Raw genomic sequence first — 12,874 nt, forward strand, 5'->3', positions numbered from 1 at the left:
TCCGCAGTTTTTTTGTTTTTATATTTGTATTCCAGATCCTAACCACTCACCATCTCCCCCACACTCTCAGTGTATTGCAGATCCTAACCATTCACCATCTCCCCCACATTCTCACACAGTGTATTCAAGATCGTAACCACTCGCTGTCTCCCCCTCACTCTCAGACTGTGTATTCCAGACCCCAACCACTCGCTGTCTCCCCCACACTCTCAGACAGTATATTCCAGACCCTAACCACTCACTGTCACCCCACGCTTTCAGACAGTTTTTTTCAGATCCTAATCACTCACTATCTCCTCCACACTATCAGACAGTGTATTCCAGATCCTAACCACTCACCGTCCCTCCCACAATCTCAGACAGAGTATTCCAGATACTAACCACTCACTATCTGCCACACTCTCAGACAGTGTATTCCAGATCCTAAAGACTCACCGTCTCACCCACACTCTCACACACACAGTGTATTCCAGAACAAAAACAAAAACAGAATTACCTGGAAAAACTCAGCAAGTCTGGCAGCATCGGCGGAGAAGAAAAGATCCTAACCATTCACCGTCTCCCCCACACTCACAGTGTATTCCAGATCCTAACCACTCGCTGTCTCCCCCACACTCTCAGACTGTGTATTCCAGATGCTAACTACTCGTTGCTTCCCCCACACTCTCACACAGTGTATTCCAGATCCTAACCATTCACCGTCTCCCCCACACTCTCACACACATAGTGTATTCCAGATCCTAACCACTTGCTGTCTCCCCCACACTCTCAGACTGTGTATTCCAGATGCTAACTACTCGTTGCTTCCCCCACACTCTCACACAGTGTATTCCAGATACTAACCACTCACTGTCTCCCCCACACTCTCAGACAGTATATTCCAGATCCTTACCATCACTGCTTCTCCCACACTCTTAGATAGTGCATTCGAGATCCTAACCACTCTCTGTATCGCCCATACTCTCAGACGGTATATTCCAGATCTCTAAAGACTCATCATCTCCCCCACACTCTCACACAGTGTATTCCACATCCTAACCACTCGCTGGGTCCCCCACACTCTCAGACAGTGTATTCCCGATCCTAACCACCCGCTACCTGCCCCACACAGTGTGTTCCAGATGCTAACCACTTGCCACTTCCCCCACACTCTCACACAGTGTATTCCAGATCCTAACCACTCACTGTCTCCCCCACACTTCGAGACAGTGTATTCCAGATCCTAACCACTCGCTGCTTCCCCCACACTCTCACACAGTGTATTCCAGATCCTAACCACTCGCTGCTTCCCCCACACTCTCAGACTGTGTATTCCAGATCCTAACCACTCGCTGCTTCCCCCACACTCTCACACAGTGTATTCCAGATCCTAACCACTCGCTGCTTCCCCCACACTCTCACACAGTGTATTCCAGATCCTAACCACTCGCTGCTTCCCCCACACTCTCAGACAGTCTATTCCAGATGCTAACCACTCGCTATTTCCCCCACACTCTCAGACAGTTTATTCCAGTTCCTAACCACTCTCTAACTGTCCCACACTCCAGACGGTATATTCCAGATCCTAAAGACTCACCGTCTCCCCAACACTCTCAGACGGTATATTCTAGATCCTAAAGACTCACCGTATCCCCCAAACTCTCAGTCAGTGTAATCCAGATCCTAACCACTCACCGTCTCCCCCACACTCTCACACAGTGTATTACAGATCCTAACCACTCCCAGTCTCCCGCACACTCTCAGACAGTCTATTCCAGATCCTAACCACTCGCTGCTTCCCCGACACTCTCACACAGTGTATTACAGATCCTAACCACTCGCTGCTTCCCCCACGCTCTCACACAGTGTATTACAGATCCTAACCACTCGCTGCTTCCCCCACACTCTCACACAGTGTATTACAGATCCTAACCACTCGCTGCTTCCCCCACACTCTCACACAGTGCATTACAGATCCTAACCACTCGCTGCTTCCCCCACACTCTCACACAGTGTATTACAGATCCTAATGATTCACTGTCTCCCCCACACTCTCAGACAGTGTATTCCAGATCCTAATATCTCACTGTCTCCCCCACACTCTCACACAGTGTATTCCAGATCGTAACCACTCACTGTCTCCCCCACACTCTCACGCACTGTATTCCAGACCCCAACCACTCGCTGTCTCCCCCGCACTCTCAGACAGTGTCTTCCTTATGCTAACAACTCGCAGCTTCCCCCACATTCTGAGACAGTGTATTCCAGATCCTAACTACTCACTGCTTCTCCCACACTCTCAGACAGTGTATTCCAGATCCTAACCACTCACTGCTTCTCCCACACTCTCAGACAGTGTATTCCAGATCCTAACCACTCACTGCTTCTCCCACACTCTCAGACAGTGTATTCCAGATCTTAACCACTCACTGCTTCTCCCACACTCTCAGACAGTGTATTCCAGATCCTAACCACTCACTGCTTCTCCCACACTCTCAGACAGTGTATTCCAGATCCTAACCACTCACTGCTTCTCCCACACTCTCAGACAGTGCATTCCAGATCCTAACCACTCACTGCTTCTCCCACACTCTCAGACAGTGTATTCCAGATCCTAACCACTCACTGCTTCTCCCACACTCTCAGACAGTGTATTCCAGATCTTAACCACTCACTGCTTCTCCCACACTCTCAGACAGTGTATTCCAGATCCTAACCACTCACTGCTTCTCCCACACTCTCAGACAGTGTATTCCAGATCCTAACCACTCACTGCTTCTCCCACACTCTCAGACAGTGCATTCCAGATCCTAACCACTCACTGCTTCTCCCACACTCTCAGACAGTGTATTCCAGATCCTAACCACTCACTGCTTCTCCCACACTCTCAGACAGTGCATTCCAGATCCTAACCACTCACTGCTTCTCCTACACTCTCATACAGTGCATTCCAGATCCTAACCACTCACTGCTTCTCCCACACTCTCAGACAGTGTATTCCAGATCCTAACTACTCACTGCTTCTCCCACACTCTCAGACAGTGCATTTGAGATCCTAACAACTCTATTTCTCGCCCACACTCTCACACAGTGTGTTCCAGATCCTAAACACTCACTGTCTCCTCCACACTCTCATGCTGTGTATTCCAGATCCTAACCACTCACCGTCTCCCCAACACTCTCGCACAGTGTATTCCAGATCCTAACCACTCGCTGCTTCCCCCAAACTCCCACGCATACTATACCAGGTCCTAAAGACTCACTGTCTCCCCCACACTCTAAGGCAGCACATTCCAGTTTCTAACCACTCGCTGCTTCCCCCACACACTCAGACAGTGTATTCCAGATCCTAACCACTCACTGCCTCCCACACTCCAAGACAGTGTATTCCAGATCCTAAGCAATCCATGTCTCCCCCACACTCTCAGGCACTGTATTCCAGATCCTAACCACTCGCTGTCTTCCTCACACTCAGGTAGTGTATTCCTTATGCTAACCACTCGTTGCTTCCCCACACTCCGAGACAGTGTATTCCAGATCCTAACCACTCACTGTCTTCCCCACACTCTGAGGCAGTGTATTCCAGATCCTAACCACTCACTGTCTCCCCCACGGTCTCACACAGTGTATTCCAGATTCTAAAGACTCACCGTCTCCCCCACACTCACCTGCCACATGGCTCTGCATTTCACCAGCCTCTGTCCTCTTGAAGTCTATCACTCTCTTCAGTTCACAATACTTTTATGTCAACTGAAAATTGTGAAATTGTGCCCTGCACGGCCAGGTCAATGTTATTCAGAGATCATGAAAAGCAGGGGCCCTAATACCGACCCCAGGGTAACCCTTTCCTTCAGTCCAAAAAAGAACTGTTCACTCCTACTCTCTATTTCCTGCCACTCAACTCAATCATTGTCTTTTTATACCACAAGCTCTAACGTTGCTTAAGTGGTACTTTATCTAATGTCGCTTCAGAGTCTGTATACATCACATCAACCATATCAAGCAGTGTATTCCAGATCCTAAAGACTCGCTGTCACCCTGACACTATCACACAGTGTAATCCAGATCCTAGCCACTCGCTGCTTCCCCCATACTCTCAGACAGTGTATTCCAGATCCTAACCACTCACCGTCTCCCCCACACTCTCACACAGTGTATTCCAGATCCTAGCCATGTGCTGCTTCCCCCATACTCTCAGACAGTGTATTCCAGATCCTAAAGACTTGCTGTCACCCCCACACTCTCACACAGTGTAATCCAGATCCTAGCCACTCGCTGCTTCTCCCACACTCTCAGACAGTATATTCCAGATCCTAATGACTCACCCTCTCCCCCACACTCTCAGACAGTGTATACTAAATCCTAACAACTTGCTCCTTCCCCCACACTCTCACGCAGTGTATTCCAGATCCTAACCACTCACTGTCTCCCCCACACTCGCACGCAGTGTATTCCTGATCCTAACCATGTGTTGTCTCCCCCACACTCTCAGACAGTGTATTCCAGATCATAACCACTCACTGTCTCCCCGACACTCTCAGTGTATTCCAGATCCTAACTACTCACTGACCCTCCCACACTCTCAGACAGTTTATTCCTGATCCTAACCACTCGCTACTTGTCCCTAACACTCCGACAGTGTATTCCAGATCCTAACCACTCGCTGTCTCCCTCACACTCTCCGACAGTGTATTCCAGATCCTAACCACTCGCTGTCTCCCTCACACTTTCCGACAGTGTTTTCCAGATCCTAACCACTCGCTGTCTCCCCCACACTCTCAGACAGTATTCCAGATCCCAACCACTTGCTGTCTCCCCCACACTCTCACACAGTGTATTCTAGATCCTAACTACTCGCTGTCTCCCCAAAGTCTCAGACAGTGTATTCCAGATCCTAAAGACTCACTGTCTCCCGCGCAGTCTCACACAGTGTGTTCCAGATCCTAACCACTCACAGTCTCCCCCACACTCTCAGACAGTGTATTCCAGATCCTAATGACTCAATCTCTCCCCCACACTCTCAGACAGTGTATTCCAGATACTAAGCACTCGCTCCTTCCCCCACACTCTCACGCCGTGTATTCCAGATCCTAACAACTCACTGTCTCCCCCACACTGTCAAGCCCTGTATTCCAGATCCTAACCATGCGTTGTCTCCCCCACACTTGCACAGTGTATTCCAGATCCTAACCACTCGCTGCCTCCCTCACACTGTTAGACAGAGTATTTCAGATCCTAACCACTCACTGTCTCCCTCACACTCTCCGATAGTGTATTCCAGATCCTAACCACTCTCTGCTTCCCCCACACTCTTAGACGGTGTATTCCAGATCCTAAAGACTCACCCTATCCCCCACACTCTCTGACAGTGTATTCCAGATCCTAACCACTCACTGTCTCCCCCACACTCTCAGATGGTGTATTCCAGATCCTATAGACTCACTGTCTCCCCCACACTCTCAGACAGTGTATTCCAGATCCTAACTACTTCCTGCATAAAAAAGATTTTTCTCATGTCACCTTTGGATATTTTGCCTTTGCACTTAAATTAGTGTCCTCTACTTCTCAACCTTTGTGCCGATGAGAATGGTTTTTCTCTGTACTGTGTTATGACCAACACAGGAGCTGCAGTACCGCCATTAAGGATGAGTGTCCATATCCATCTATATGTATTCTGTCCTGACCCCTCATGATTTTGAACAGCTCCATCAAATGTCCTCTAAACCTTCTCTTCTCCGAGGTGAACAGCTCCAGTTTCTCCAATCTATTTGTTTAACGGATATTCCTCATCCCTGGAACCATTTTTGCAAATCTTTTGTGCACCTTCACCTGCCTTCACAGTCTTCCTATAATGCGGAACCCACAATTGGACACAATACTCCAGCTGAGTCCATACCAGGCTCACAATAATTTCTCTGTGTTCCATGTATCTAATTAAATAGCCCAGGATCCTTTATGCTTTATGAACCACTTTCTCAAGCTGCTCTTCACAAGTTATGTACATATAGCCCCTGGTGCCTCTGTTCCTTCACTGCTTACATGCTTTATATTGCCTCTCCTCATTCTTCCTACAAAATGCATGGCTGCACTTCTCCTGTAGTAAATTTCATCTGCCACATGGCTCTGCATTTCACCAGCCTCTGTCCTCTTGAAATCTATCACTATCTTCAGTTCACAATACTTTTATGTCAACTGAAAATTTTGAAATTGTGCCCTGCACAGCCAGGTCAATGTTATTCAGAGATCATGAAAAGCAGGGGCCCTAATACCGACCCCAGGGTAACCCTTTCCTTCAGTCCAAAAAAGAACTGTTCACTCCTACTCTCTACTTCCTGTCACTCAACTCAATCATTGTCTTTTTATTCCACAAGCTCTAACATTGCTGACAAACTTAAGTGGCACTTTATCTAATGTCTTTTCAGAGTCTGTATACATCACATCAACCATATTATCCCCATCAAAGCTCTTTATGACTTCATCAAAAAATTCAATCCAGTTAGTTAAACATGATTTGCCTTTAACTAATCTGTGCTGGAGTTCCTTCATTAATCCACATTTCTCCAAGTAACTAAATTTTGTCCTGGATCATCATTACTAAAAGCTTTCCCACCACTGAGGTTAAGCTGACTGACCTGTAGTTGCTGGGTTTATCCTTACATTCTTTTTGGGACCTCTGTAATTCTCCCATTGTCTGGCACCATCCCTATATCTAAGGAGGACTGGAAGATTCCAGCCAGTGCCTCTGCAATTTTCACCCTCACTTCTCTCAACTTCCTTATTGCATTTCATCTGGTCCTGTTGAATTATCAGCTCTAAGTACAACCAGCATTTCTAATCTCTCAACTTTTAGCCCAAGCTGTGTCTCTTTCACTATGGCTTTGGTAAAGATGCAACATCATTTCATACCTCAGCATCCCCTCTGTCTCTCTGTATAAATCTCCCTTTTAGTTTCTAATTGGCCCTACCCCTGCTTTTACTCCCCTATTACTAAGTATATGCCTCTTCAAAACCTTTAGATTCCCTTATTTTATGAGCCACCAGTCTCTTCTCATACTCTCTCTTTGCTTCTCTTTTTGTTTTTTACTTCCCCTTTGAACTTTCCATATGCAGCACTTGTATTGTCAATCTGACATCTGCCATGTGCTTCATCCTACTCTCTATCTCTTTCATTATCCAGGGAGCTCTGGATTTGTTTGCCCTACCTTTCCCCCTTGTGGGGACATACCTTGACTGTACATGAGCCATCTTCTATTTAAAGGTAGCCCATTGTTCTGTTCCAGTTTTATCCACCATTCTTTCATTTCAGATAACCTGGGCCAAATCCCTTCTCACTCTGCTGAAATTGGCTCTCCCTGTTAATTATTTATACTCTGGATTGCTCCTTGTCCTTTTCCATAGCTAACTTAAACCATATGGTACAATGATCATTGTCACTTAAATGTTTCCCTACTGCCTCATTTTCTAGAATCAGGTCCAGATCTAGCAGACCCTCATTCCTTGTTAGGCTGGAAAATTTTCTTCTTCAATTCTTTTGCACTCTCTCCCCTTAACACTTTTACTATCTCAGTTATTATTAGCATAATTAAAGTCCCCCTTTATGACTACACTATAATTTTTGTACCTGTCTGTAACTTCCTTGCAAATTTGTTCCTTCATATCTTTCCCACTAGTTGGTGGCCTATAGACTACACTGAGCAATGTAATGGTATTGTTTCTTAACTCTAACCAAATAGATTCTGTCCCTGACGCCTCTAGGAAATCTCTCTCCAGCACTGTAATACTCATACAGCCACCTCTCCTCCTTTCTTTCCTTCCCCATCTTTCCATCATCTTATATCCAGGAATGTTTAATACCCAATCCTGCTTGCTCAGCTATTTAATGACAGGAACATGGCTACAAGAAGTAACTAGCAACAGCTGATACCTGGGAGCACAGGTATCCCCACAGAGCAATACCACTACCTCCTCTATTCTTCTGGGTAACAAATGACTGACTCCTCTATATTCCTGCAGTGTGCACTGATACCCAGGGTCTGCTCCCATATAGTCACTGCCAACTGAAGCTTCCTGGATGAAGCTGGGGTCCTCGATGGGGATTTACAGAATGGGGATGCTGGATCCCCATTTCCAGTGAGAGGCTGCAGTCTTCTGTTTGATTGGATAAGTCTCATGTAGTTAGGCTGCGAATCCCTCTTCTTTTTGGTCTAAAAATACAATCTCTGTTTAACTGGAGTAGTAATATGTGTGTGTCCCACTGACAGCTGCTGTCCATGTTGTTTAGCTAGCAGACTCTCAGTGGGGATATGATTTAACCGCCCTGTCCCCTGTGACCTCCCTCAGCCTCTCTATTAATAGGGACTCCCAACCAATCTGAGCTCTCTAAACCATATTCCAAACTTTCCATTTGTATCCCACATTTTAATATCAATCTCCTCATTTAAAAAAGTTATTTTAAAACCCAAAGAAGCTTCATTTCACGGGCACTATTTCCTGTTGGAGGATCTCTGCTTTGACTCCTGCCCATTCCCCTCCCCAAACTCCAGAGGGAAAGGGTCCCCACCCCCCCAGCCACAGGTAATCGCAGCCTTTTCAATTGGTAACTCGGGCCGAAAGTGAAAACGAGATCAGCCTCCCAAACAGAGACAACATTTGTCACCGGAGAAACAATGAAACTCGGGGTGAGGCTGAAGACATGTCAGCACATTCCCCATTGCATAGAACTCGCCCGCTCCAGCCACAGACAGAGAGATGTGAAGTTCTCACTCACCTGGACAGGTACAAATCCAACTTCATCAAATTGCCCAGGATTGCAATACAGCACGGAAGCCAAGACTGAGGCTACAGATGTTAAAGAAACTTACTTTACACCATTTATCTATCTGTTTCTTCCGGAGAGGCGGCGAATTGGCGGCTATATTAAAGCAAACTGCCTCCCTCACCTGCACAACACACCTAGAACTGTAACTTCCGGAAACCAGGGCTGCTGGGGTTTGTAGGAGGAACAGACATGACAGGCTGCTGGTATGGGGGAATGGAGATTACAGGCTGCTGGTGTGGGGGAATGGAGATAACAGGCTGCTGGTGTGGGGGAATGGAGATTACAGGCTGCTGGTGTGGGGGAATGGAGATTACAGGCTGCTGGTGTGGGGGAATGGAGATCACAGGCTGCTGGTGTGGGGGAATGGAGATTACAGGCTGCTGGTGTGGGGGAATGGAGATTACAGGCTGCTGGTGTGGGGGAATGGAGATCACAGGCTGCTGGTGGGGCGGGGGGGGGGCGGGGGGAATGGAGATCACAGGCTGCTGGTGTGGGGGAATGGAGATTACAGGCTGCTGGTGTGGGGGAATGGAGATCACAGGCTGCTGGTGGGGCGGGGGGGGGGGGGGGGCGGGGGGAATGGAGATCACAGGCTGCTGGTGTGGGGGAATGGAGATTACAGGCTGCTGGTGTGGGGGAATGGAGATCACAGGCTGCTGGTGGGGCGGGGGGGCGGGGGGAATGGAGATCACAGGCTGCTGGTGTGGGGGAATGGAGATTACAGGCTGCTGGTGTGGGGGAATGAAGATCACAGGCTGCTGGTGTGGGGGAATGGAGATCACAGGCTGCTGGTTTGGAGGAATGGAGATGACAGGCTGCTGGGGAGAGGGGGAATGGAGAATGCATGATGCTTATGTTAGGGAATGGAGATTGCAGGCTGCTAGTGTGTGGTAATGGAGATGACAGGCTGCTGGTTTGGAGGAATGGAGATGACAGGCTGCTGGGGAGTGGGGGAATGAAGAATGCATGATGCTTATGCTAGGGAATGGAGATTGCAGGCTGCAGGTTTAGGGTGCTGGAAATTATAGACAGCTGGTGTTGGTAATGGAGATTACAAACTGCAGGTGTGTTATAATGGAGATTACAGGCTGCTGGTGTGTGGTGATGGAGATTGCAGGCTGTTGATGTGTGGTGATGGAGATTGCAGGCTGCTGGTGTGTGGTAATGGCAATCACAGGCTGCTGGTGCGATGGAATGGAGATTACAGGCTGCTGGTGTGATGGAATGGAGATTACAGGCTGCTGATGTATGATAATGGTGATTACAGGCTGCTGGTGTGTGGTAATGAAGATTACAGGCCGCTGGTTTGGGGGAATGGAGATGACAGTCTGCAGCTGTAGGGGAATGGAGATTACAGCTGCTGATGTGTGGGAATGGAGATTACAGGCTGGTATGTGGGGAATGGAGATTACAGGCTGGTGTGTGGGGAATGGAGGTTATAGGCTGCAAGTGTGTGGTAATGGAGATTACAGGCTGCTGGTGTGGAGGAATGGAGTTTACAGGCTGCAGGCATTGGATAATGGAGATTGCAATCTGCTGGTGTGGGCAATGCAGCCTTTAATCTCCATTCCTCCAAACCAGCAACCCTATAACTTCTCCTCCTCCAGACCAGCAGCATATAATCGCCATTCTCTAACACCAGAAGCCTGTAATCCCCATTCGCCCACACTCTAATCTCTATTCTCACAATCTGGCAGCCTGTAATCTCCATTCCTCTGCACCAACAGACTGTAATCCCCATCTGCTCGTATGTTGGTATGTACAAGCAGCCTGCAATCTCCATTTCCCCACACTATCAGCTTTTAATCTCCATTTCCCAACACCATTAGCCTGTCATGGGGATGGGGATTACAGCCTGCAGGTGTGGTGGAATGGAGACTACAGGCTGCTAGAGTTGCTGAATTAATATTACAGGCTGCTGGCATGGGAAAGTATGAATTACTTTCTGCTGGTGTGGGGATTACAGGTTGCCGTGTGTGGGAAAATGGAGATTTCAGACTCATGAGAGGGAATAAGCATTACAGACTGCTGGTGTGTGGTAATGGAGATTACAGACTGGTATAGAGGAATGGATATTACAGGTTGCTGGTATGGGGAATTATGGATTATGGGCTGCTGGTTTGGTGAAATGGGTATTACAGTCTGCTAGAGTGGTGGAATTTAATCACAGGCTTCTGGTGTGGAGTAATGGAGATTACAGCTTGCTGGTATTGAGGAATGGATGTTATAGGATGTTGGTGTGGGGGAATGGAGATCACAGGCTGCTGGTGTGGAGGAATGGAGATTACAGGCTGGTGTTGGGACTGCCGTTTTGCAGGCTGCTTGTGTTGGGAAATGGAGATTACAGGCTGCTGGTTTAGAGGAATGGAGATTACAGGCTGCTGGTGTGGGGGAATGGAGATTACAGGCTGCTGGTGTGGGGGAATGGAGATTACAGGCTGCTGGTGTGGAGGAATGGAGATGACAGGTTACTGGGGAGTGAGGGAATGGAGAATGCATGATGCTTATGTCAGGGGATGGAGATTGCAGGCTGCAGGTGTGTGATAATGGAGATTAGAGGCTGTTGGTATGGGGGAAGGGAGGCTACGTACTGCTGGTGTTGGGGCACAGAGATTACAGGCTGCTGCTGTGTGTTGCTGGTGTGGGGAATTATGGATTGTGTTGCTGGTGTGGGGGAATGGAGATTACTGGCTGCTGGAGTTTAGGATTGGAGTTTACTGGTTGGCGTGTGTGGGGAAATGGAAATTTTGGGCAGCTCATGTGAGGGAATGAGGAGTACAGACTGCTGGTGTGATGGAGTTGGGATTACAGGCTACTTGTGTGGGGGAATGGTTATTACAGGCTATTCATGTGGTGGAATGGTTATTACAGGCTGCTAATGTTGGGAAATGGAGATTAAAAGCTGATAGTGTGGGGAAATGGAGATTGCAGGCTGTTTGTACATACGAACATATGAATTAGGAGCAGGAGTAGGCCACTCGGTCCCTAGAGCCTGCTCTGCCATTCAATAAGATCATGGCTGATCTGAATGTAACTTCAATCCCACGTTCTTGCCTACCGCTGATAACCTTTCACCCCCATGTTAATCAAGAATCTATCTTGCTCTGCCTTAATAATATTCAAAGACTCTGCTACTCTCGCCTTTTCAGAAAGAGGGTCCAAAGAGTCTCAGCCCTCTGAGAGAAATAAATTCTCCTCATCTCTGTCTTCAGTGGGTGACCTCTTATTTTTAAAGAGCAACCCCTAGTTCTAGATTCTCCCACAAGAGGAAACATCCTCACCACATCCACCCTGTCAAGACCCCTCAGGATCTTATATGCTTCAATCAAGTCACCTCTTACTCTTCTAAACTCTAGTGGATACAAGCTTAGTCTGTCCAACCTTTCCTCATAAGACAACCTGCCCATTCTAGGTATTCGTCTGGTAAATCTTCTCTGAACTGCTTCTAATGCATTTATATCTTCCTTAAATAAGGAGACCAATACTGTGCACACTACTCCAGATGTCATCTCACCAGTGCCCTGTATAACAGAAGCGTAATCTCCCTATTTTTGTAATCAGTTCCTCTCACAATAAATGATAATGTTCTATTAGCTTTCCGTACCTGCTGTACCTGCATATCAACCTTTTGTTATTCATGTTTATGTTAGGAAGTGGAGATAACAGATTGCTGGTTCGGAGGAGAAGAGATTACATGCTGCTGGTGTTGGGGAATGCAAATTACTGGCTCCTGATCTAAGGGAATGGAAATTGCAAGCTGCTGGTGTGGGAGACTGGAGAATGCAGGGTGCTGTTGTAGGGGAATGGGGATAACAGGCTGCTGTTGTGGTGGAATGGAGATTACAGGCTGCTAGTGTTGCTGAAAGAATATTACTGGCTGGTGGTGTGGGGAAATATGGATGACAGGCTACTGGCATGGGGAAATGAAGATTACAGGCTGGCGTGTGTGGGGGGATGGAGATTATAGTCTGCTGGTTTGTAGGATTGGAGATTATTTGGCTGCTGGGATGGGGGAATAGGTATTATAGGCTGCTGGTGTTGGGAAATAGAGATTACAGGCTGCTGGTGTTGGAGAAT

The 12,874-nt window shown here is 47.6% G+C and overlaps 1 protein-coding gene across 3 annotated transcripts in view; it reads right to left on the minus strand.

Moving 5' to 3' along the window:
- The window catches only part of LOC121293186 (ras-related protein Rab-19-like), a 46,945-nt gene extending 38,002 nt beyond the window's left edge, over window positions 1-8,943 (minus strand). The window contains exon 1 of one of the 3 annotated variants that reach the window (XM_041215973.1): window positions 8,747-8,943. In XM_041215973.1, the coding sequence (XP_041071907.1) occupies window positions 8,747-8,772 (26 nt within the window). In that variant the 5' untranslated portion in view covers window positions 8,773-8,943. The remainder of the gene's footprint in view (window positions 1-8,746) is intronic. The other 2 variants (XM_041215974.1, XM_041215975.1) reach the window with 2 other exon arrangements.
- Window positions 8,944-12,874: the final 3,931 nt, after the last annotated feature.

The sequence above is a fragment of the Carcharodon carcharias genome, chromosome 21 (genome assembly GCF_017639515.1).
Source record: "Carcharodon carcharias isolate sCarCar2 chromosome 21, sCarCar2.pri, whole genome shotgun sequence".
In the NCBI taxonomy this organism is placed as follows: domain Eukaryota; kingdom Metazoa; phylum Chordata; class Chondrichthyes; order Lamniformes; family Lamnidae; genus Carcharodon; species Carcharodon carcharias.